The sequence below is a fragment of the Microtus ochrogaster genome, unplaced genomic scaffold (assembly GCF_000317375.1).
Source record: "Microtus ochrogaster isolate Prairie Vole_2 unplaced genomic scaffold, MicOch1.0 UNK12, whole genome shotgun sequence".
NCBI lineage: Eukaryota > Metazoa > Chordata > Mammalia > Rodentia > Cricetidae > Microtus > Microtus ochrogaster.
This window is the reverse complement of record NW_004949110.1, coordinates 6963063-6987791: the sequence shown is the minus strand read 5'-3', so window position 1 is coordinate 6987791 and position 24729 is coordinate 6963063. Positions and strand designations below refer to the sequence as shown.

General features: G+C 48.8%; 1 protein-coding gene across 1 annotated transcript in view; it reads left to right on the top strand.

Moving 5' to 3' along the window:
• Spsb4 (splA/ryanodine receptor domain and SOCS box containing 4) overlaps positions 1–24729 on the top strand; it is a 70076-nt gene that overhangs the window by 9953 nt on the left and 35394 nt on the right. Inside the window, exon 2 of the mRNA XM_013353576.2 lies at positions 9818–10665. Within this exon, the coding sequence (XP_013209030.1) occupies positions 9972–10665 (694 nt within the window). The 5' untranslated portion in view covers positions 9818–9971. The remainder of the gene's footprint in view (positions 1–9817; positions 10666–24729) is intronic.

Sequence of the window (24729 nt, the reverse complement as noted above, 5' to 3'; positions counted from 1 at the left end):
CTAAGCCTTCCCAAACAGTTCTGACAGTGTGTGTGTGTGTGTGTGTGTGTGTGTGTGTGTGTGTGTGCAAAGCATTCCCATATATGGGCCTGCCACTCTCATTCAAACTACCACACTCATTCATTTTCTAGCCAGAGGCCACATTTAAAAAATATTTTCCTGCCCCATTGTCCCTAACATTCACTGCAGACCTAGATAAGATCGGTTAGTTAGTAGCGATAATTCCATAGCCTGAAAGTTACCTTTCCTTAGAATTTCCTCTGCCTAACACATCAGTGTGTTACTTTTAAATTGGGCCTCACTCAAGTTCTCAGGACAGGGGCAGGTGAAGCCATACTCTTTGCTAGAATAGCACACACATGGCCTCTAACCCAGATCCCAATAGGGTCCTTGTTCTGTTCTGATATCTTATGAGCTGGGCCTCCACTGCTCACATTTCTGTCAGGATTCTGGCCTTTCAAAATCCCACCAGAATATTTTAAGTTTTGCTACAGTGTTCTAGAGTTTTTGGGTTTTTTTTTTGTAACCCAGTGTTCTAAACTCTTTTGAATTTCTCCTTCAGACAAATCCCCAAAGCCTAAAGCCTAAGCCCACATGGCCAGATTTATCAGAGTGGTGGCCTCACTTCTCGTTACCGTGTTCTGTATTAGTTACTCTCTGTTGTGGCTATTGGCAAAAACACTTAGCAAGAAACGATTTAAGGGGGGAAAGGTTCAATTTGGCTTACAGTTCAAGAGGCTACAGTCTGTCACACTGAGGAAGGCATGGTGGCAGGAACAGGAAGCCAGCAGGTCACGTTGTATCTGTAGTCAGGAAGCAGAGTGGATAGGAAGTGGAATTGGCCTGTAAACCCTCGAGACCCACCTCCTGAGACCCATTTTCTCCAAAGGGTTCTATTGCTTAAAGATTCCACAGACAACCCAAACAGTGCTACCCCCGGGGATCAAGTGTTCACACACAGGAACCTATGGGGGACAGTTCACATTCAACCCACAGCAGGTAGGCTGATCATTATTTTAATCTATCTTCTAGCTGGCTGTCAAGAAACAACTTTTAACTGCAGTGGAAAGTCGGTTTTTTTTTTTTTTTGTCTTATCAGCTCAGCTCAGTGAAGATCCAAAAGATGAATGGCTCCTTGCAGGAGTGTAGAAAGGCGGACAGCCTTGTACATCATGGACCTGAGTGTATTCTGGTCAACTCAGGGGATGGTAAATGAACTCCATCTTTCAAAATGGCAGATGCTCTGAATCTAGCAGTTTCATTTTCCCCATGTATTTAGCTGTGCTTCCAGTTGTGCCCAACGTTTTATACGCGTGACACTCGGAGTTGTTTGAATGGCACAGTATCCAGGGAGAGCAGATACAAGGTGAGAGATAGAAAGTCTGGGTAGTGCACATTTTTGGTATTTCTCAAATTGAGAAACGGATTTAAGATTTAATTACGTTTTACTTTTGTTTTTGTTTTTGTTTTTTTGGTTTTTGGAGACAAGGTTTCTCTATAGCTTTGGAGCCTGTCCTGGAACTCGCTTTGTAGACCAGGCTGGCCTCGAACTCACAGAGACCCACCCATCTCTGCCCTCCGAGTGCTGGGATTAAAGACGTACGCCACCACTCCCCAGTTTACAAGTTTTACTTTTTGAATAGTTTTAGACTTATTAGAAAAACTAACCCCACACTTACCTAGCTGTGTGAGGCCCTGGTTTAATCTCCAACGTGGGAGGAAAGGAGAGAGAAAGCAGAGTGGGGGAGGGGAGGACAAAGCAACACAGAGAGGTTTCATTTGCTGACCCCGAATACGCACTCTTTCCTCTACAGTTAACTCTTTCACTAGTATTATGTATTTGTCACAATTAACAAACCAATATTGCTTCATTATTATTATCCAAATGATTGTTGTTTTTGCCCACAGTCCCTCCTTTGGTTCTAGTATCCCACGAGGGAAGCCATGTTATGGTGTCTCCTTGGGCTCCTTTTTTGTTGGCCCAGTCTCTTGACCTTTTCTTCTTTTTAATGACCTTGACAGTTAGGAGGAGTGCCCATTGGGCATCTTGGGTCTCCTGCCCCACCAAGTGGAATTTGTTCTGTTATCTTTATGATTAGAATGTGCTCCTGTGCTTGTAGAAGAAGGAACCCACAGAAAAAGTACCTCTTCGGCATGCACGTAGACTGCATTGACAGATCGCGTAATAGGCAATAATGGCTGCTAGAAAACACAGTATGATGGGTTAAATGGGATTAGTTAGTGGTTTACTTCTAGTTTTATGGTAACTATCCCTCTCTCCACAAAAAAAAAGAACTAGCTCTTGGATTTTCTCTTAATTCTGTTATTTTTCTACCTAATTGAGCTTAGTTTATTTATTTTCATTTTAAGAATTGTAACAATGTGGACTCCAGTGAGCTGGCTCGCCCAGAAGATGGAGGTACGAGCCAGCAAGCTTGATGACCTCTGCGGTGAAAGGGGGAGACCTGATCCCCATGAGCTGTCCTCTGATCTCCATATTCTCACCTCGGTGTGTGCGCCCCTCACCCCAAATAAATGAACAAATGTAGGAAACCAGTTGTTAGTGTAAGCACTTTATCTATGACTTCTTTGTGTCAGAGGCATCCCACAAACTTAACAGATGAATTTTCTGTTACTTTCTAGATAACCGTGCATTTGCATATGAAATTTTAAAATCTGAATTGTTTAAAGAAAATCTAAAAAATTCTCAGTGATTCCCACCCCCTGTTACCAGACACTGTGCTATATTCACTCTCTGCGGCTTTATCTGTATCTTAATATATAGGAAAAGATTTACTCAGGAGATCTTGTCTTTTTCTACTTCCCATGTAGATTAGATCCATGTATGACTCTCTAGGGTCCTCTTTGTTGTCTAAGTTCTCTGGAATTGTGATTTATAGGCTGGTTTTCTTTCCTTTTTGTTTAAAAACCACTTATGAGTGAGTACATTTGATAATTGTCTTTCTGGGTCTGGGTTACCTCACTCAAAATAAAGTTTTTTAGCTCCATCCATTTGCTTGCAAATTTTAAGATGTCATTATTTTTTCTGCTGTGTAGTACTCCATTGTGTAAATGTACCGCATTTCCTTATCCATTCTTTAGTCGAGGGGCATTTATGTTGTTTCCAGGCTCTGGCTATGACAAACAAAGCTGCTATGAACATAGTTGAACACATGTCTTTGTGACACAATTGAGCATCCTTTGGATATATACGAAAGTGGTATTACTGGGTCTTGAGGAAGGTTGTTTCTTAATTTTCTGAGAAATCACTACACTGATATCCAAAGGGGCTGTACCAGCTTGCACACCCACCAGCAATGCAGAAGTGTTCCCTTTACCCCACAACCTCTCCAGCATAAGTTGTCATCAGTGTTTTTGATCTTGGCCATTCTTACAGGTGCAAGATGGAATCTCAGAGTTGTTTTGATTTCTCTGATGACTAAAGATGTTGAACATTTCCTTAAGTGTCTTTTAGCCATTTTAGATTCCTCTGTTGAAAGTTCGCTATTTAGGTCTGTACTCCATTTTTTTAATTGGATTATTTGTTCTTTTGATGACCAATTTCTTGAGTCCTTTGTATATTTTGGAGATCAGACCTCTGCCTGATGTGGGGTTGGTGAAGATCTTTTCCCATTCTGTAGGCTGTAGTTTTATCTTGTTGACTGTGTCCTTTCCTTTACAGAAGCTAGGAGAAGCTTTCTTAATTATTTATTATTTCACGTGCGCTCGTGTTTTGCCTGTATGTATGTTTTGTGAAAGTGTCAGATCCCCAAAACTGAGCTATAAACTGTATGAGCTGCCAAGCGGGAGAAGTTCTGATGGCTCGCTCCATGGACATCAGAAAGAACATGCTTTCTTTGCACTTGAGACACAGAACACCATCCACACATCAGTTAGATCTTGTATATTAATCATGTAGGGTTTGCCGTTTTGTGGTCTTTATTTCATTTGATCAACTGATCACTCATGAGCTAGAAGATGGGAGTTAAAATCACCTGCCCCGTAGTTCCTCTCGCTTTTGCTCCGAATGGCGGGCGCCGTCTGATGTGGCTGATCTTCAGCTATGGATCATATTCTTTTGTTACCGCAAACTAGTCTCCTTTGCTTCATTTAAAACTTCTGCTTTGAAATCCACTTTGCTTGCCTCTTGCTTAGGCTGTTCTAGGTATGAACTTATGCACAGCTGTCTGTCTGTCTGTCCTTCCATTGTTTTGTTTTTGGCTCTGACTCACTTTTCTTTGGGATGGCTCTCGTGTGTTGTCTGAGGCAGGGGATTTTGTCTTCTCCCTTTAGTCTTTGCCTTTGAGTGGTTTGTTATGACTGTGCGTTGACGTGGCTACTACTTCGGTCTCGGTTTTACTATCACATCTTCTGTCTTGACGTCTTCTTGCTTCAATAGCTTCTTAAAACAAAGCCCTCGGGGGTACGGTCTGTTTTACTTTGTGCCGCCTTCCTTCTGACAGTTTAGAAGGTTTGTGCTTTATTGTCAGTTGGGGAAGTTATCTTTAGAATAACTATGTAGAATGAATTTAATCTTTTGTTTAGACTGCCTGCCTTCTAAAATGAGTAACTGCAAAGATTGTTTACCGATTCTATCACAGTTTCTAGATACTTTACGGCAGCTGCTTTAAATGACGCGTTTCTCCAGTTGCCTTTTCTTGGTCTTTTTTTTCTCCTTTGTTTCTCCGATAGTATCTTGAAATTTTTAAATGAAATTTACTGATTTTGTGTTTGTGGTGTGTGAGTGTGCCCCAGCGTGCGTAAGCGGTCAGAGAACAACTTGGGAATTGGTTCTCTCTGTCTACCACGTGGGTCTTGGTATCCAATTTGGGTCTTCAGACTTGGAGACAAGCACCCTCTGGACTGAGCCGTTCTCCAATGGTGTCTTCATTCCATCCAGGTATGTTTCTCTCTGCTCTAGGGCTTGTCTATGCTGAGGATTTTGCAGATATATTTGCAGAAGTGCTGGAAATTACACAAAGAGTGCAGGATTGCTCTGTGACTGGGGTGGTGATTTGTTTTGGTAATTTATTTTTCAGCCAGCAGAGTAGCTGTGGGCTTCTCTCCTCCTGCCCGGCCTTTGCTCTGTTGCCTGTGAAGGAAGAAGGCAGGCTGTGGTTTCCTCTGTTTCCCGTTCTTCCCATTCCCTGAGAGGCCAAAGGCAGTTCCTGACACCAGACTGCACATCCTCTGCCAGGTGCCCTTGGTTACACCATTGGAGTCGTCCTTCAGGAATCCCAGCCGCTAGCCTACTCTACAGGCTTTCCCACAACCCTGACCCGCAAGGAGCCTTCTCAGGTGTTTTAGACCAGCTTTGATCCTGGCTGCTCTGGGCCGCCTCTGAATGCGTCTGGCAGCCTTCCCTCCTAAGCTGTGGCTTAGGTTACAAACGTGTCCAGTTTTGCCGAAGAGGGCCTTTGCATTTCGATTTCTTTCTCTTTGATTTTGGGTGATTTTAGATCAGAACATGAGTAATTTTATTCTGCCGCCTTTCAACTATCGAGTGTTGGGGATTTTTGTGATCGAGTATTCTCTCAGATCAAACGTCACCCAGAACTTTTCCAAATAGAGTTGATGCCAGCCTGACAACAGAAAGGGAAGAACATGGGAGAGGAGACCAAAATTGGAGCGTTATAAACACGCGTGTCCATGCTGAGTGGCAGCGGGGGTCCTTCTGTCCCTTCTTCACTCCGGTGGGGGTGCGTTTCTGTCAGGGAGGAGCAGTAGACTTCCCTGTCAGTGAGAAGCACCTGAGACAACAGCCCGAGAGAAGGGTTTGTTTCGGCTCGCAGTCCCCGAGTTTCAGTTCATAGTGGCAGAAGGCATGTGCGGGAGGAGGAGGGGGGGCTCCGATGGCAGAGGCCAGAAGCATACAGGGGATGCCTGCAGTAGTACTAGAGGTGTCCCTGTCTGTCCTCCCAGACACTTTTCGGTACAGTGACGGTGACACTCACGGTTATCATGGGACCAAGGAGATGGTTCAGGTGGTAAAGTGTTTGCTGTACAAACACAAGGACCTGAGCTTGATCCCCAGAAGCTATGTAAAAAAGCCAGGCATGGTGGTTTGTACTTTAAATCCAAACCCTGGGGAAGTGGAAAAGATGATGGATCCCTGGGGTTTGCTGGTCAGCCAGCTTAGCCTATTCTGTGAGTCCGAGGCCAATGAGAGACCCTTATTTAAAAAATAAGGCAGATGGCACCTGAAGAGTACATTTAAGGTTGGCCCGTGGGTTACTTACACCTATGTGCATATGCACCTGCATACACACATGCAGCCGGACCTACACACACACAGGTGTGCATACACACACTCGAGAAAAAGAAGTTAATATCACAAGTTCACCTCTTATCAATTATTATGCAGGCTACAACATTTCATCTTTGGCTCCCAAAAGGCTCAATTCTGTCTTATAATGTCTTAACACGCTTTTAGTCTCTCTCACGTCCCCCTAGAATCTCCACAGTTGCAGCACTGTTCAGGTCCAAATTATCCTCCAAACCTCCGTGCACATGTGGGTCCCTGCAAAATCAAAAACAAGCCACATGCTTCCAGATTTGATGGCACAGACTAAACCTTCCCGTTTCAGTAGACAGCGTCGGGGAATGGAGAGGAAGGAACCAAAACAAGACTGAAACTTCTTAGCGAAAACACAAGGTAAAAGGTGTCATGATGTCAACCCAGCACCCTTGGGCCTATGACATTGTCCCTTGCAGCTCCCCTGGCCTCTCTGACGGCCGTCTCTGCCCACTGCCTGCTGCCTTCTTCAGCAGACATCCCATCTTCCTGCGTCTTTGGCTTCACCATCACGGTTTCATACATTACCCTCCTGGAGAAATCACTTGGGTTTTTCCTGGGAATCCCTTGCCTGTAGGAATTCCATGCCTGTTTGTCTAGTCACCTAGGCCTTCCTTTGTACTTTAGGCTTAAGCCTCCATGATCCAATAGTTCTTGTATCCTGCATGCCTGCAAAACCAGCATGGTGGGTCATGCTAGATTTCCTACCTCCTCAAGCAATAGCCGGAGCACCTCGAGTCATGGCTGAAGTAGCCCGTGAGTGCCTTGATGATTGAAAACAGAGAAGATTTCCTAGGTACCTGGCGTAGGCAGTGTGTCCTGGAGTTGGCTTCTTGGGACAGAGTCTTTAAAATAAGTGAACACCTTCACACTCTGGAGCCAGTTCCTGAGGTGCTCTCATGGCATCTTTCTAGTTGTCCTGATGTCCCTCATAATGACGCTAACCTAGTGTTTCTCAGTTTGTGGGTCGTGATCCCTTGGGGGATCGAATGGCCTTTTTGTTTGTTTGTTTTGTTTTGTTTTTCGAGACAGGGTTTCTCTGTGGTTTTGGAGCCTGTCCTGGAACTAGCTCTTGTAGACCAGGCTGGTCTCGAACTCACAGAGATCCTCCTGCCTCTGCCTCCCGAGTGCTGGGATTAAAGGTGTGCGCCACCACCACCCGGCTTGGCTCGAATTGCCTTTTCACAGCGGTCATGAATCAGATAGCCTGCATATCAGCTATTTGCGTTACCGTCCATAACGGCAGCAAAATCATAGTTATGAAGTAGCAATGGAAATAACTTTATGGTTGGGGTCTCCACACCATGAGGAACTATTTTTTTTTAGAGGGCCCCAGCATTAGGAAGGTTGAGGACCACTGCTCCAATCTCTTTAGAGACCTCACTGTTTATGGCTTCTGTATCTCTTACTTTTCTCATTGCTCTGGCAACCCTGACAAAAGCATCTTAAGGAAAGGGTTTGTTACCGCTTGACACAGTTCGTGGTGGTGGAGAAAGCTGGGTGGCAGGACTGAGGGGCAGTCTTCTTAAGTGTCTGGCTCTTCCTGCTCTGTATTTGCTCCCAGATTTGTGAATCTGGCCGAAGAGCCAAACTTAGCCACAGCCTGAACACTGGGCTGCCCTGAGAATTCATTCATTAATTAATTAATGAAATTAATTCATTCTTCACCTTTAAATTCAACCTCTGTAAAGTCTCAGGACATGGACAAAATGTGCACAGCTTCCGTACCAATGGGTAACACAAATGGCCTCGGTTCGGTTCCCATGAGACATTGTTTCTGCCTGGAACTGGATGAGATAGATGTCTTTGCTGTTGGCGTTCCTCTCGGCAGCCTGGTCTCCTAAGGTCTCAGAATCATCCATACAGCTGCACTTCCAGAATTCTAGGATTTCTCTGGCTGGCTTCTCCAAACTTTGCTGAATTCTTCCTGCAAATTAGTTCTGCGAGCTTCTATACCACGTGATCAGATACAGGCACAGCGCCAGCCACACCTCAGCATCAGTTTTCTGCGATTGTCAGCTTTCTGTGCTGTGACAAAGTGTGACAGAATGCCCTAAAGAAGAAAGGATTTCCTTCCCTTGTGCTTGCAGAGGTTTCTCTAGTTGTCATGGCAAAGAGGGCATGGCCCAGCACAGCAACTGCCATCATGGTGATGGCAGCCAGGAAGGTGGGGAGAGAACGTGCCTACAGTTGGCAGCTTTCCCTTTTCCTCCTTGTATTCTATCTGGATTGCCAGCCTATGGAAAGGTGCTGCCCACATTTAGGGTGGGCCGTCTACCTCTGGTTAGTGCTTTCTGGAAACGTCCTGGCAGATATACCTAGAAGTGAGCTTTACTGATCACATAGGTGCGCCTTAAATTGACAGTGACGATGAACTGTCTGTCACCAATAGGAAGTCATGGGTAGGTAAGACAGAACATGGCAGCATCCTTCTTCTCATTTGTCCTGGAGGAGTCCTGAGCCAGGCTGCCCTCAGGCTAAGGAAGAAGAAGGCACACACCTGTCCTCCGTCAGCCGCAGGAGTCAGATGGGGCAAAGCTCAGCCTTCCTCTTCCCATACTTAGGGCCATCTAAGCTCCCCAAATCCCCTGGGGCCCGAATGACCCTACAGTGTCCAGTTCCTCCGCCTCCTGGAAAATTGCCGTCTTTGCAGCAAGGGGTACTAACTGGGATAAATGTTAGCAATAATGTTTCTATGCCCGGGGAAAACACTGGTGTGTCCAAGAGAAATAATTCCCTGTGGGATGCCTGGAGAACAAAGCCAAGAGTCCCAGATCTGAGCTTTTAGCATATCGTCTTTCAGATTCTCATCATACCACCCGAATGGGAGGTGTTGTATCCCATCTTACAGAGGAGGAAAGTAGAGTCCAGGAGAGGCCTGAGATACAGAGGGTTGTGCTTCAGTGATGTCTGGCTCCACAGTTTGGATGGATCAGCTCTCTTTTTCTCCTTCTTTGCCATTTATTTTCCCATGGCGACAACACACCACCATCTTCAAATAGTTGTTCCTGGGTGACCCCGCCGAACACTTGCTCTGTGGCTTGCTTCCCAAACCTGGTTCCATTTTAAGATTTTTTTTTTAAGCTCCAGATATCTGGAGCTGCAAACCCACGAGCCACATGCTAAGTGTGTATGACCCCATGTCTCAGCACTCCAGTTTCTTGGGGTTCAGTTCCTCTTGCGACAGCGATTTCCAGCGGTTACTCTGGTGCCAAGAACAGACTCTGAGAGCAAAGTTCCTTGGTTTGACTCATGGCTCAGTCACTTATTACCTGTGAGACTGGCTAATCACTGACTTCTTTAAGATTTAGAGGAACGGGGAAACCTTAATCATGAGGACAGTGTCTGCCATATCTCATATACTTGGAAAGTACCAGATATGAAGTACCATTCATTATTATGCGCATGAATTATGTGGTCGGGCCTTACAAAGGGCCCTTCCAAGGCCAAGATATAAATGAAGGGACGAGTAGCTGACTGTTGATGCTTCTGTCATAACTTGTGCCCTTTGCTTCCTTCCAGGAGCTTGGGCCCCTGCCACAGCCCAGCAGAGGCTGTAGAGATCAACCATCAGGAAGCCTGGTTCCCAGCCCCGGGGTCCATCCCTGGCTGTGGGGAGTGGAGGCTCCCAGGAGGTAGCAGTGGCCCGAAGTGGTCCCCTCCCCATAGTGGAGCCATGGGTCAGAAGCTCTCGGGAAGCCTCAAGTCTGTGGAGGTGCGAGAGCCAGCTCTTCGGCCTGCCAAGCGGGAGCTTCGAGGCTCAGAGCCCGGGCGACCAGCGCGGCTAGACCAGCTGCTGGACATGCCTGCGGCAGGGCTGGCTGTGCAGCTGAGACATGCCTGGAACCCTGAGGACCGCTCGCTTAATGTCTTCGTCAAGGATGATGACCGCCTCACCTTCCACCGCCACCCGGTGGCCCAAAGCACGGATGGCATCCGCGGCAAGGTGGGCCATGCCCGGGGCCTGCACGCATGGCAGATCCACTGGCCGGCTAGGCAGCGGGGTACCCATGCTGTGGTGGGCGTGGCCACATCCCGTGCCCCTTTGCACTCAGTGGGTTACACCGCACTGGTGGGCAGCGATTCCGAGTCGTGGGGCTGGGACTTGGGCCGCAGCCGCCTCTACCACGATGGCAAGAACCGACCTGGGGTGGCATACCCTGCTTTCTTGGGGCCGGATGAGGCCTTCGCTCTGCCAGATTCCTTATTGGTCGTGCTGGACATGGACGAGGGCACACTCAGCTTCATTGTGGACGGCCAGTACCTGGGCGTGGCCTTCCGTGGCCTCAAGGGCAAGAAACTGTACCCGGTGGTGAGTGCCGTGTGGGGCCACTGCGAAGTCACCATGCGCTACATCAATGGCCTTGACCGTAAGTGTGCTGGCCTAGGTGGCAAGGGGTGCAGAGGCCTCCTGCTCCAGAAGAGTTGGGGAGCGGGTAAGCAGTGCAGGGAGAGCTGCAGTTGGGGAACCCTGCTGTTTTTAGCAGTGATCAGGGCATGGTTTTGAATTTTGACTTTGTTGAAGGCTTTGCAGTTTTCAGGCTCTGCCTCAGTTTACCCATCTTTAAATGGCACAGTGGTCATGATTAAACTCAGGGCACTCATGAGGTCACCTAGAATCATATGTGTGCTTTTAATAGTAAATGCACTTGATAAGGACTGCCTCTGAGTGCTAAAGAGATTTATGGAATGACCCAACCTAGTCCCGGCTAGAGAGCATCACCACTGCCCGGCCCCTGGGCGGGAGTCCAGCTGTCAGACAAGAAGTAGTGTTAGCAACTGTTACTTATTGCCGCCTCCTGGATGCAGCTTTTAACACCCAGATCCCAGCCCCTTCCGGCAGTTGTCAAAGAAGGTAAAATGCTCTCCCCTCCAGCGGATTGTGGCCGTGTGGAAATGAAGCCCTATGGAATTGGCCCGTTTTCCAGACAACCAGAAATCTAGATCCCTGCAACTGCTAACGATCTGGTTGAAGTGAAGCTCCTCTGTGGCTGTAGGTCTCGCCCTAGTGGCACCAAGGCCTCCTTTATTCACAATGCATAACCTGTCAGGCAGTTGAAAAGTTAATTAATGCTGGGTGGCGGTGGGCGGCAGTGCAGGCCCTTACTTAATCCTAGCACTCGGGAGGAAGGGTAACCTCTAGGAAAAGTACACATGGCTATGTGGCCCATCTTGAATCCCAGGCTATTGTGGTTTAAACATGAAGTGTCCCCCACAGGCTCGTATGTTTGAACACTCATCCCCTTCAGGAAGTGGGAGAAAGGAAGTTGATCATAGGGTGGTGGGGGGAGGGGATCTTGAAGGGTTTCTTTTTTTTTTTCTTTTTTTCTTTTTTTTTTGGAAACAGGGTTTCCCTGTGTAGCTGTGCTGTCCTGGAACTCACTCTGTAGACCAGGCTGGGCTTGAACTCACAGAGATCCTCCTGCCTCTGCCTCTTGAGGGCTGGCATTAAAGGCGTGCACCACCACCACTCGGCAGATCTTGAGTTTTTATAACCTGGCTTCACTTTATGTCAGCTTTCTGTTTCCTGACTGCAGATGTCTTGGAACCAGCTGCCTCCTGCTCTTGCCGCTTGCTATACTTTCCTTCTCATCGGGACCACATACTTTGTGAGGCCTAAGCCGAGATGAATTTGCCCTGAAGTTCCTTCTTGTCAGGGGTTAGGTCACAGCAGTGAGAAAAGTGACAGTGTGCCGGTCTCCCAGCAACCAATCTTACAGAAGTGAGCACTTGCAGCCCCAATTCCAGGGTTCATTCTAAATGAGAGGTATAGTTGCCAGCCAGTGTGGCCGATTTTGGACACCTTTTTCTTTTTTTGAAAGTCAGAAAAAAAAAACTAAGAAAACAAAAAACCTAAAGCACAGAGCTCCGAACCATGAGCAGGGTCCTCCTAGGTCTGTTGGCCTCTGAGATCAACCATTTTCCCATGTTCCCCTCTTCAATTGACAGCCCAAGAGTAACATTCCAGAAAAGGAACCACGGGCAAGGTTTGACTTGCGTGTTTGCTTGAGCAAAATGTGGACTGATGGTTTGAGGGTGGCAGGCCAACACAAAAGTGGCCGGAGCTCCCAACTCCGGGATAATTGGCAGCATTTTTACTGGCATCTGTTTCTGTGGTTGTTGGACTAAGGTTAACGGTGGAATGATGCCCCATTTTCTGTTGAACTGTAAAGCCCTGGAGCAGATGAGTCTGCTCCGAGCAGGGTGATCATCGTGGTGCTTTGTAGGAAGGGTCCGGAATCCTCTTAGGTAGACATGGCGATGCAAACCCTAGGGATGAGGAGAGAATGGCACCAGTGAGCTCTCTGGTCCAGCTGGGAAGTTTACTGCTGGAATTAATTTGTGCTTGTGCTGGCGCTCTGGAGGGTGTGTCCCGGTCCTCTGGACATCCCCAGCACAGTGGTTCTGTCTCTAGTGCGACACTCAAACTCCCTAACACCCACTCTATTCATCTGTAAAATGGGACATGGGATCCCTTTCTTAGTTTGAGTGCTGGCACCAAATGTCTGAAATTGACAGCAGGGGGAGCTATGAAAGCCTAAAAAAGAATATTTCCTTTCGGTTATTGACCATTCCGGCCTATTGGTTGGTATTCAACAACAAAACTAAGTCACTAACATATTGTCCCTGTGGCTCCCTTGTGGCTGTTAGAGTAGGGGATCTCCTGCTGGGGCTGGGTGGGAAAGACAGTTGTGTCTGACACATTTTGACCTCATGGGTCTTTTGGATGGTTTTATCTCCTTCTCCAGTGGCTGGGGTTTTTCAGGTCAGCAGAATCCGGAACAGGATTCAGGGAGGTGAAGGCGAGTACAGGGTAGGGGCTGTGATAATGGAGCAGGCTGTCATGATGCGAGCCTGTAGCATCTCCTATGTGATCACCAGGTGAGTTTTCCTGGCATTGTGCTAGACTGCCCTCCAGACAAGACTAGCATCCTCTACCTTGGGTAGAGGTATGATGGCAGAGAGGGAAGCTTATCTTGGGACAAGCCTTGATTATGTGGTAGCCTGTGCTACAGTGGGGTCCAAGGGCTGGGAGGTGATTGGGAAAGAGCTATGTTGTATATATAGAGGGTGATCTGGGTCAGATTCCACCACGCATTCCCATGGAGGGAAATGGTTTGACCCCAGAGTCCCTTGGTTGGGAAGGTAGTCCCACGTGGAGATCTATGGGTTGAAAGAATTCTGAGCCTTCATTGATTGTGGACGTGGTAACTTGACTGGGGAATCAGGATTGGAATGAAAGCATAACTGGAAATAAAAGGGCTGCCCCTTGGGGTTACTCCTTCCTCAAAGCCTCAGTGTCCCCTCTTCAGTTTGGGGTGATCAGACACACCAGCACTAAGCAGATACCTAGTAGTTGGAGTCCATTGCTGCAATTAACCAGTTGGGCCGAGGAGGTTCTGGGGGTCACAGGTGGAATACAGAGTAGCCTCTGTAAAGCATTTTCCTCTAATGCAGTGGGAGCTGTTAATGGATAACTCCTTTTCAATTTATGATTTTTATGACTGTAAAAGCAAGCCTTAGAAGGTCTTACCACACTGAACCCTGAAGCACATGTTGGACGGGACAAGAGCTCCTGGCAGTGCAATTTCCTCTTGCAAATGCACGATGCCCTGGAACCTCTCATGGGTAGAATTGTTCTTTCATGACACCGCAGAATGATATGGCTTAGAGTTTTCCTGCAAAGACCTGGAGGACGCTCAAAGGTCTGTAACTGAGACAGCTGAGGCGTGTGTAGCTAAGGTGTACACAGACCAAGCCAGGCACATGACTAGGCTGTGTCAGTTGTCCAGACCCAACCTAGTAATACCGATAATACTACTAGCTAGACGTATCTCATCCTGCTGGGCTCTTTTCTAAGCCCTTCATTAAATTAATCATTCAAGTACTCTTTAAGTGAATATATGGATAATCATCTTTGATTCACCCTGAAGGAATTGATGCTCAGTGAAGTTGAGCAAGTTGCTCAAAACCACACAGCTCGTAGCTGAGGACCCTGGATTCAGGCTGAGACAAATGGTGTGAGACCCTGGCGGGGACCCCAGCAGACAAGGCAGGGGGAGCCGACAACTCAGGAGGGTTGGCTCTACCTGGTTTTGTAGCCCTCTGTGGTAAACTTAGCTGAGATCCTGCCATGCTGTTTCTGTTGCCTTTTCTCCTTCCGTTGCTTCCTTCCCGGCCCTCAAAGAGCTCTGCAGAGTGTGCTGAAAGCGAGGCAGGGTGCAGGGACCGACTCTGCTGCTCGGAATCAGCTACGCTTTATCCCCTGAGCAGGAGAAGATGCCTCATCTACTCTCACCCTCACCCCTGGGCTGTCCTGGACTTGTTCCCTGGCCTGAAGTTTCCTCTTTCCAAATTCTGGTGGCTGAGTGCTAACAGAAGGGTGTTGTCTCGGAGTTCCTGCGTGGTGAGTGAGACATGAGAGACACGGGTGGAGGCAAGGAGCCCCAGATGGAGGCCAACATCCTTGGGAGCCTCAGCAGCTTTGACACAGGGTGACTAATGGTTCTCTTTGTCAAGGGGAACCCATGGGCTGTACCGTAGGCTAAACATTTTACTTGGGTGTTGAGTTTGTGCTGTTTTGGGGGTGTTCTGCACAGAGGGCCCATTGATGCTCAAGATTGACTTTTGTTTGAAGAGCAGAAGCACAGGTATAGTGTCCTGGGACCAGCTGGCCGTGAAGGCCTGTCTATTTGTGCCAAGCAGAAGAAGCTATATTTCTAGTCGTCATTCCTAGATGGTTTAATCGATTTGCCAACAAGTATTTATGGGCACAGCAGTGCAGCAGAGGAGGCTGGCAGCCAGCCAGCGCTTCCGGTATTGATGAGGACCAGAGAGGTTTTCCACAGGATGACTGCAAGGGCACCCTCCCCTTGTCAGATTGTGTTCCTGCTCTGTGTGGAGCCCACCACCCTCCTGCTCAACACTTGGGAGTCTTGTGTGGGCAGTGAGGTCCTCCCGACTTCCCTGATGACAGAATGTGACTCCTCCACCAAGATCCGTGACTGAGATCCTCATCTTCTCTGTTTGTCACCCCAGCTCACTACAGACCAGAGAGACCCTGTCCCCAGGCCCCATTCGGTGGGTTTGTCCTCTTTGCTCAAGTGATGGAGATGTGCTCAGGCAGGGCTGGTGGCCAGGGAGGCATCTGTGACAGGTGGAAACAGTGGGAACTTAATACATTTATGATCCTTTTAATAGGTAAAGCTGGGGGCTGGGTAGCAGCTGTCAACGATACACAGAGTTATACGTTGAAGCATCCCCGCCACATTCTCCAGTCCCCAGCCCCCTCGCATCCTTGCCACCAGCCACCATCAGCAGTTTCTTGTGTATCCTTCCAGAAATACTTACGACAGGGAATTTTTAGATCACACTGTAAGCGGAGCTTTGAGTCATGTCCCCCCCCCCCACCTTAATGGATCTTGGCAATTGTTTAAACATCAGTTATGGTAGAATGGCCCTCATTTCTTATTAACAGTTGCATGTATTTTCCTAGTATGGATGTCTAATGATTTAATTATTCAGATCCCTATTTTTGTAGAGCCAGGCAGTTTCCTGTAAGAATAGACTTTTAATCTTAATTTGAATTCCATTCATTCCCCCTTCCTGCTACTCAACATTCTCAAGCCTCGGTTTTTCCATCTGGGCAGTGGGATACTTTGACGACCACGCCAAGCGCTGTGAAAGTGACGGAAGAGTGGAGCCTGGCCCAGCACTTAGGTGGCCACTGCGGGTGTACCCACGCGAGCCGTCATCACACGTGTGCATTTCCCATCGTTCCACTGAGCTCATCTCAGGCACCCAGTGAGCACCGTGGGTGATTGGGTTTCTCTTTGACAGGACAGTAGAGTTACATGGCCCTGCTGCCAAGAAAGCCCTAAGCACCTTATTGCACTGAGGTGTTTTTTTTTTTTTTTTTTTCAGCTGTCCGGTCCAGCCGACCCAAATACAGGATGTCCATCAGAGCCATAAGAACCTGGCGCCCTGGTGTGCACAGAGTGGACCGTGCTATGTATGGCTTGTGGTGACAGGGCTGCTGAAGGGAGATGACTCTGAACCGGAAGCGGCATGGCATCCGTGTTAGCCTCTGTCTGGTCCTCCGCAGGGCACCCTATGCAGAAGTGCTCAGTAGGTGCTGCATAGTGGGAGCTGCATCTCCGTCTTCAGAGCTACCTCTCTTGTAGCACCCCTGCACGGAGGGCATAGTAGATGCACTGCACCCCTGCACGGACGGCATAGTAGATGCGCTGCTGTGTATGCACAGGAACAGAATGGCCTCTCGCTACCTGAATGGCTTTTCTTTTTTCCTTCACAGTGGGGACAGAGTCACAATGGGCTGGAGTAGAAGGAGCGGCCTGTGATCACTGCCAGCCCTCTTGCAGTCTGACCCCAGCATGACCCTTCCCCACTTCCCATTGTGTGCTCTGCATGGCACATCTGTCCCCACATCCAGACCAGCTGGAGGTTGTGTGATAGGCCAGGATGTTCCATTCAGGACCTTGGCATTCAGAAACTGGCCTCCTACCTTTTGTTCTCCACAAAGGGAACAGATTTTTAGCTGAGAAAGAGCCTTGCTCAGCTGCCACAGTCCTGCTTTGAGGGAATTGTCACATTTAATAGTTATGAACAGTCCCACATAGCCCTGTCTTCACCAAGGCCTTTGACATGTAGATGCCAGTGTCTGGAGCCGGATATGGGTGGGACTGGTGTCCGCTAAGTGTCACTTTGGGCCAGCATGGTCTGGAGGTAGAGCTGGCGTCAGGAACTAGTGGCACCCAGGAGTTTGAGCTCTACCTAGCTGTCACCTGAGTGAGCCATTTTAACTCTGAGCTCAGTTTGTTTTTCAGAGAAAGAAAAACATTCTGCTCAAAATCATGGGTGATACATCAAAAGTGACCTAGCTAGTCCTGGCGTACAGTAGGGACTCACAACATAGTGGACACAAAAGTGCTAATATTGTTCCATGGATTGGAAAATCACTGTGGACAACGGCTGTTAGTAAACGCTGGTCCACGCTGAACTTCTTCACACAAGGGAAGCCTTCTCCGTGAGCTGTTCAGAGATTTCCCACTGAGTATCCGAAAGGCTGTGTCTCCCAGTGGTAACTTGCCTGGTGAACCTGTCCTCAGCAAGGACATGTGAACAATTGGCACCACTGTGCCTGTGGCCATGTGTGTACCAGTCAGGAAGAGACGCTAGGTGGAGGGCCTAGCCACTGTTGGACATTTGTGGGGAAACGGGGAGGAGGCAGCGTGTCTCTGAGGCATTCGGGTGAGAAAGTGTGGAGATTGGCAGCCAGTTGGTAGCCACATTGGATAGGTGGTTGCAGAGAGGTTCAGAGAACCGGGAGGACTTGCCAAGGTCACCTACCAGTGAGCAGCAGAACCAGAGTCAAAACCCAGGCTCCAAAGCCTTTGAAGATATTCCTGGCAAGACATGAGTCACCAGCATGGGTTCATGGCTCAGGCCTTGAAAGCTGATGTACGATGCAGGATAGGGGAGGTTGGGATGCCAAGGTCGGTGAGGACTTTCTGCCCTCTGTGTTTCTCGGAACCCTTGTCTGGAGGGTGACTGCAGTGATGACATTTGTCCCGGGGACCTTTGACAGTGAAGATGGTGTGTGAACCACTAGGTCTGTGGAGGCCCAAGATGCTGACTTTCTAACAACACACTCTGGGCTGATGCGCATAACATTACATGTCACAGGTGTGGAACAGAGCGGGCATCCTCACCATCACGCTGTCCCCAGAAGCCCCCACCTCCCATTCGCCCCTTCCTTTCCAGGTGGCCCTGCAGACTTGCTAGTCTACAATTCCTCCATCGTTTGGTCTAGTGGAAATGGCATGCTTGCCCATGAAAGCCAAGCCTGGTGCTGCTCAGCCTGCCTGTACCCATAGTCTCTCCTGCCAGCTGATGCCAGGGCAGGTCCTGGGCCTTGTGCCTTGTCCCTATTGGACCTCAGCATCTTCTCCTTCCTATCTAGCTCACTTTCATCTTGTGCTCCCCTCTCTATCTGCCACATGGGAAATTCACAGACTGTGGCAGAGGTGCGCTGTGAGATGACCGGGAAAAGATTGCAATCCAACTGATTAGCTCCCCAACACACCCGGGGCCGGTCAGGGCCTTCTGCTTGGTGGCTCCCCGACTCTCCTTGAGTGCCCCCTTTCCCATCCACAAGCCCATTTTGCACATGGGATGTCGGAGGCTCCGGACCATGAGAAGACAGCTCATGGACCTGTCTAGTACTTACCTTTAATTCACAAACTAGAACCCCGAGGGTCATGCCCAGTGTTCTGTGGTGACAGCTAGGCCTTGGCTCTCGTGGGCTTCATGAAGATGCTGAGGTTGGCCTTGGTCACTGCCACAGCACCTGTCCAAGGCACTAGTTCTCAGCTCATCCCGGGGCACTGGTGACCATTCTGAGCAGGAGGTGCTGGGCAAGCAATGAATGAGCAAACATGTTTACAGGGAGAGCTGCAGCCTGCAAGCCTGGCAGCAGCTTTTTTTCCCCCTTCCGTCAGGGAGCCAGCTGATTTGCCCTGTCTCGTCCTTTGGTTATGGCAAGGGGGTGGTTAGCGTGAGTTACAGTCTGGCCCAGACACTAATAAGGCTGCTGTCAGAGGCCTTCCATAATTCAAGGGAAGGCTGTGCTGTGTAATGGCCCTCTTCGTCAGATCTTCCAGGGCTTAGGGCCTCCTTAATGATTTATTTGCCTAGGATGAAATTAAGCCAAGACAGTGTGAGCTTGGAAAATACTGCCTCGCTGGCTTTCCCAGTTCATCCTGCTCAGAGGCCACCTTCTATAAACAGAACTATGAGAACCCTGCTTCGTGACCTGCCTGCTGGGAGCCCTGACAGGCAAGGGCTGCCCCACCACAGGCCCTTGAGATGGCACCTGGCCAGCACGTGGCCCCTGTCTCCTCCTCGCCAAACTTGGCAAGCCGCTGTGATACAGTGGAGGACAGATATACTAAAACTTGACCTTGTCCCGGCCTTGGAGTCCTTTCAGAACATACATTTTTTTAAAAAGATGATTGATGTTCATGTGTGTGTGTGTGTGTTGCATGTGTTGCCTGCATGTGTGCATTTATGTCTAGTGTCTGCAGAGTTCAGAAGAGGGCAAACCATGATCCCCTGGAGCTGGAGTTACAGATGGTTGTGAACTGCCATGTGGGTGCTGGGAACCTAGGTCCTCTGCAAAAGCAACAAATGGTCTTAACCTCTGGGCTAAGTCTCTGGGACCCAGTGCATGCTTTTGAGTAGCTCTATTTGGACTCAGACTGAGTTCCAGAGCTTGCCCTTCGGAAATCATTTCACAGGAGTGCCCCAGGGAAGAAGCAGATTTGCATCTGGTGTTTAGTGAGGTAGATGACTGTTCTGCCCTAGGCTTAGGCCTTGCTTGCAGGGCTGTGTAGGTGGTTGCCCCTCAGTGAAAGCCTAGAGTGCTGAACAGAGTCCACGTGCTGGGAGTCCAATGGGATGTTTATGTCAAGGCTTCTTTGGAAATCTAGAACCCAGAAGAGGGACACCTTAGGAGGGACACCAACATTAGATCACATTAGACTTGCATAGTGGTAGTCATGCCAGGCACATTTTCTTTTTCAAACCACAGCAGAGTTTAGCTGCTTTCCTTTCCAAAGGGATGGGGTATGCGCCTAAGTGAAGTGTAGGGTACCACTGTTTGGAAAGGTGTTCACACCCCACTTGTGTCTCCTCCGGACATCCTGAAGGCCTCTAGGTTGATGGGCAATGTGTGGAAGCACTGCCCAGAGCCAGGTCCCCCAGAAACAATCCCATTCTCATGTGTGGCCTTCTGTACCTTCAAGGTCATGTGGGTCCATTCTCTGGCCCTCAAGTCTTTGCGTCCCCTTACCATCCTGTTTGTCCTGTGTCCCAGCTTCTGATGCTTGGTGGGGTCTCAGTAAGTGGTATCGCACAAATGAATACCTGTTGTGTGATATTTTGATTGTGTTCTGACAAATAAAGCTTGCTTGGAGTCAGAAGGCAGAGCTAGATGACTATAGAGGTTTGGAGGACTGTAGACAGAGAGGAGACAGGAAGTGGTTCAGGAAGGGATGAGAGAGGGTCTCAACCCTTTGAATGAAGGAACGGAAGAAGTAGGAAGCAGCTGATGGCTGCTCCCTGTTCTCTGATCTTCCAGCTACTCCCTCTCCTTCTCCCTCCTCCCTTCCCCTCCCCCTCTCCTTCTTCATTTTTCAAGACAGAGTTTGGAGCCTGTCCTGGAACATGCTCTGTAGAACAGGCTAGCCTTGAACTTGTAGAGATCCACCTGTCATTGCTTCCCGAGCGCTGGGATTAAAGGTGTGCGCCACTACTGCTCGGCGGTCTTTCAGGTTCTTGCCCCAATGTTATTTCTTTTCCTTTTTGTTCAAATTGACTTTACTGAGCTGTACATTTTTCTATGCTCCCCTCCCCTAAAATCCTCTCCCATGGTCCCCGTGCTCCCAATTTACTCAGATCTTGTCTTTTTCTACTTCCCATGTAAATTAGATTCATGTATGTCTCTGTTAGAGTCCTCATTGTTGTCTAGGTTCTCTGGGATTATGATTTGTAGGCTGGATTTCTTTGCTTTATGTTTAACAAACGACTTATGAGTGAGTACATGTGATAATTGTCTTTCTGGGTCTGGGTTACCTCACTCAAAATAATATTTTCTAGCTCCATCCATTTGCCTACAAATTTCAAGATGTCATTATTTTTTTCTGCTGTGTAGTACTACATTGTGTAAATGTACCACATTTTCCTTATCCGTTCTTCGGTCAAGGGGTATTTAGGCTGTTTCCAGGAACTGGCTATGACAAACAATGCTCCTATGAACATAGTTGAGCACATATCCTTGTGGCACAATTGAGCATCCTTTGGATATATACCCAAAAGTCTTACCCCAATATTTGACTCCCGAAATTTTGCAGATTAAGATGAATTAGACTAATGCTTCAGATCCATTGTTGAGTTGGGACAGTGGTATGAAAAGCACCCGTGACCAATTCATGGGGAAGTGCTCTCTTTCCACAGTGCTTGCAGGAAGCAGGTGCGCGCGCACGCACGCGCACACACACACACACACACACACACACACACACTCCTCGACGGTGCTTCTGGGAAAGAAACTGGAGAGCTTGTCAGTTAGTGGAGAATTCTGAGTTTACATTAGTTGTGCTCCACACATGGCTGCTAACTTGATACTAGGGCAAAGACATGATCTGGGCAGTCATTGCTGCCCAGTGGCTTGGCACCTCATCATCTGTCTGTGCTGGTGTTTATACTGACACCAGCCAGATCCAGACGGCTGCAGCGAACTGTGTAGGCCTGGTTTCCACCGCTGTCCAGCCTGTGGTCAAGATTAAGACCGGGTTTTGTTCCTGTTGGTTTCTTCACTGGGCCACCCCATAACTCTTTGCTCCGTTGTCTGCTATGTGTCGAGCCTCAGGAACACTGGGATGACAGTTTGAGCAAGAGACTGACTGAAACGCGTTTAAATAAATGCTTATGTATGGTCAATCTGGATATTGAGAAATGAGATTATAAGTGTGAGAAGGGGCAACTGACATTGGTTACTTGGAACTCCTTGTGGAGAAGGACTGAGAGGAACCGAGATGGTGCAGTGGGGGTGGTCGGTGAAGGTTGTGTGGAGAGGAGTTCAGTGGGGCTGAGCCCGTTGCCAACAGCCCTGGACACACTGGGAAGTGAGCACCGTGAGACTGAGGGGGTCAGCACTGCCTCCCAACCTCCTTCTGTTTGATTGAAAGGTATTTTATTATCTCATGTGAGCAGGATCTCTCGTCTCCCTTATACCTGCGCTTTCTCCTGATTGGACAGAAGAGCCTGTGGGAAGGCTGTTGCGGAGGCGCCTTGGTCAAAGTGCATATGCTTTTCAGTTCACTCACTAACTAGCTGGGGAATCAATGGCTGCGGGACCTAGGGTCGCAGTGAGCCACAGAGCAGATCCAAAACCCTGCCTCTGGTCCTCTCATTTTGCTGCTGCTCCCAGGCAAATTTTGGGCTTTTTTGTTTTGTTTTTTTGTTTTGTTTTGTTACAAAGTTCACTAGGTTTGCTCAGGGCCATCTGGAGGTCCAGCCCATAGAAGCCTCGGCAGGGTGAGGATTCCCAAGTATGTGCCTCAGCCGGGGCTGCTTTCAGTTTCTCCCGTCTGGAATGGTGGGTAGGTGATGCAGGGCATCGAGCCTGCCCCATTGCCTGGGCAGAAGTCAACTTTGTCTACCGCTTCTCGCAGTGTCAATCCGAGGTTCTGCTGAGACACACTTTACTCTCGTCCCGAGACAAGAGAACCCCAAGGAGAGCCTGGGTATCTTTCACCTCAAACTACACAAGGTGGAATTGGTGGGCTGCGGTTTCTATTTCCCTTTTGACGGACACAGGCAACCTTTGTTGACTGATGAAGAGAAATGGATTGTGCAGATGTGTGAAAATTAAAACGTGCTCTTGAGGTGAACTAACTTGACATTCATATCCAGTTTGTGCTGGATACGGAAGGAGGAGCGGGACAGGTCCTGAAAAGTATCCTGGGTTGGGAGCTGGGACACTGGTCAGCTGGTTCCAGCTAGGGAAAATGATCTCTATTTGTGCCTTGGTTTCCCCATGGCAAAAAAGAAGCTTGGACAAGATGACCTCACTGGTCTCTGCCATTCTGTCATCTCTGATGTTGGTGTCGGCACCATCTCACTTGCTTGATAAGTACTCTTCATAACCATGCCATCCGATAAGGTGGCCACTGACTGTTGGCGGCTTCTACAATTGACCGTCTTGCTTACATCCTCCTGTCTCCTAACATGCATAGAGGGTAGCCATCATATTAAACAGTAGAGATAGGAGCCATCCCCACCACCCAGGAGTGGAGACTTTCAAGACCCTGGGGAGGACTGAGGGCTCAGGGACAGAGCAAAGGATACGGTTCCCCTAGGGGCTACAAGGCACAGTATGGACATTAGGCATACCACACTCTCTTGAGTTCTTCCAGGGCTCAGGAGCCAGTCAAGGAAGGCCAGAGTTAGAAGACTGTCCAGTCGAGACAGGAAACCTTAGAGAACATACTAGGTGGGGAGGAGACTGACAGGAGGAATCCCAGGAATTCCACGGCAGCCTGGAGCGATGAGGCCCCAGCTGCAGTGTAGCTGTGACTGCCCAGAACCCAGGTTGCATTTGTCGCTAGCTTACCTAGTTCTGTAATTCCCTCAAGTCCTTAAGCCCACTGAGCCTCTTGTCTCTGTAGGTGGGATGAGAAGAGTGAGCAGGACGCATTCTGGGGTGAAAGCAAAACGAGACCCCAAGAGTTCTGTGAGTGTGGTAGGCTATCAAAAAGCACCATACTTCAAGCTATGGTCTCCACACTTCTATGTTAGGGTATCTGTCTTGGCTTTTCAGTAGGGCTAAAGCCTATTTGGAGACGACGACACATAGGTTCCTTTGTCCCCACAGCCCTGAACACCCATCAGCCTCTCTTAGCCCGTAACAGATGGCACCGCCAGCCGCTGCGCGGGAAGGCCGATTGACTTTCTTCTTCCCCTTTGACCCCGTGCCCTTCCCGCCTCCGATTCATGCTTGAGAGCTGCTGAACACTATCCTTGTCTGTAACACATTTGAGCATCTGGCTGGGTCTGGTTGTCATTTTCCAAACCCGTGGCCCATCTCAGCTCTGATCTCTAACCCTGCCTTGTATAAACAAATCCAGGGCAGAGGTCAGAGGCCAGAGCTGGGCCTCGCCAGTGTTTCCCCTGGGATGTCTTGGTGGGAAGCAGCCTGGAGTCAGGTTTCATTGTTGCCCTCCCCAGACTGAGCTGGGCCTTGCATCTGTAGTCCTGGTGGGAAGTGGCATTTCTTCGGCTTTGTTGAAGTGCTGGCTCCACTACAACCCCCATCCGAGTTTATTGCTCGGGTCTAGAGCTGGTTTTCCTGTAGTCCCTACCACAGACAAATAAAACAGATGGAGTTTATGGCTTGCCTGGGAAACCATTGGTATAGCTAAGTTGGCAACAGCCATCAGCGACCCCCAGTGTCCTTGTAACTCTAGGTTCAGCATGTTAATATGCCATCTCATGTACAATAACACAGGTCATAAGATGCTGGCTCATCTCTGATCGGAACTGATGTTCGTCTGACCTGTCTGATCCTCCGCTCTGGGCCGTGAGCCTTGCTCACCCAAGTGGCTTCCTCCCACAGCATCATCCCTGCTTTGGCTTTGACTGGTAATCAGGGCTTCTCTGGATTTAGCTTTAAGGCTGCGTTTAGCTGTCCTGTGTGGCCAGAGCTAGGTCTGGAACCCAGGACCTCTCTGGACAATGGATTGCCTGGCTTATTTGCATATCCAGGGAGTTTCCGAATATATGGCTTCCCAAGGCTGGCTTTGATGTCCACGGGGACCTCTGTTGTCCCCATGTTCCTACTCCTCCATCCC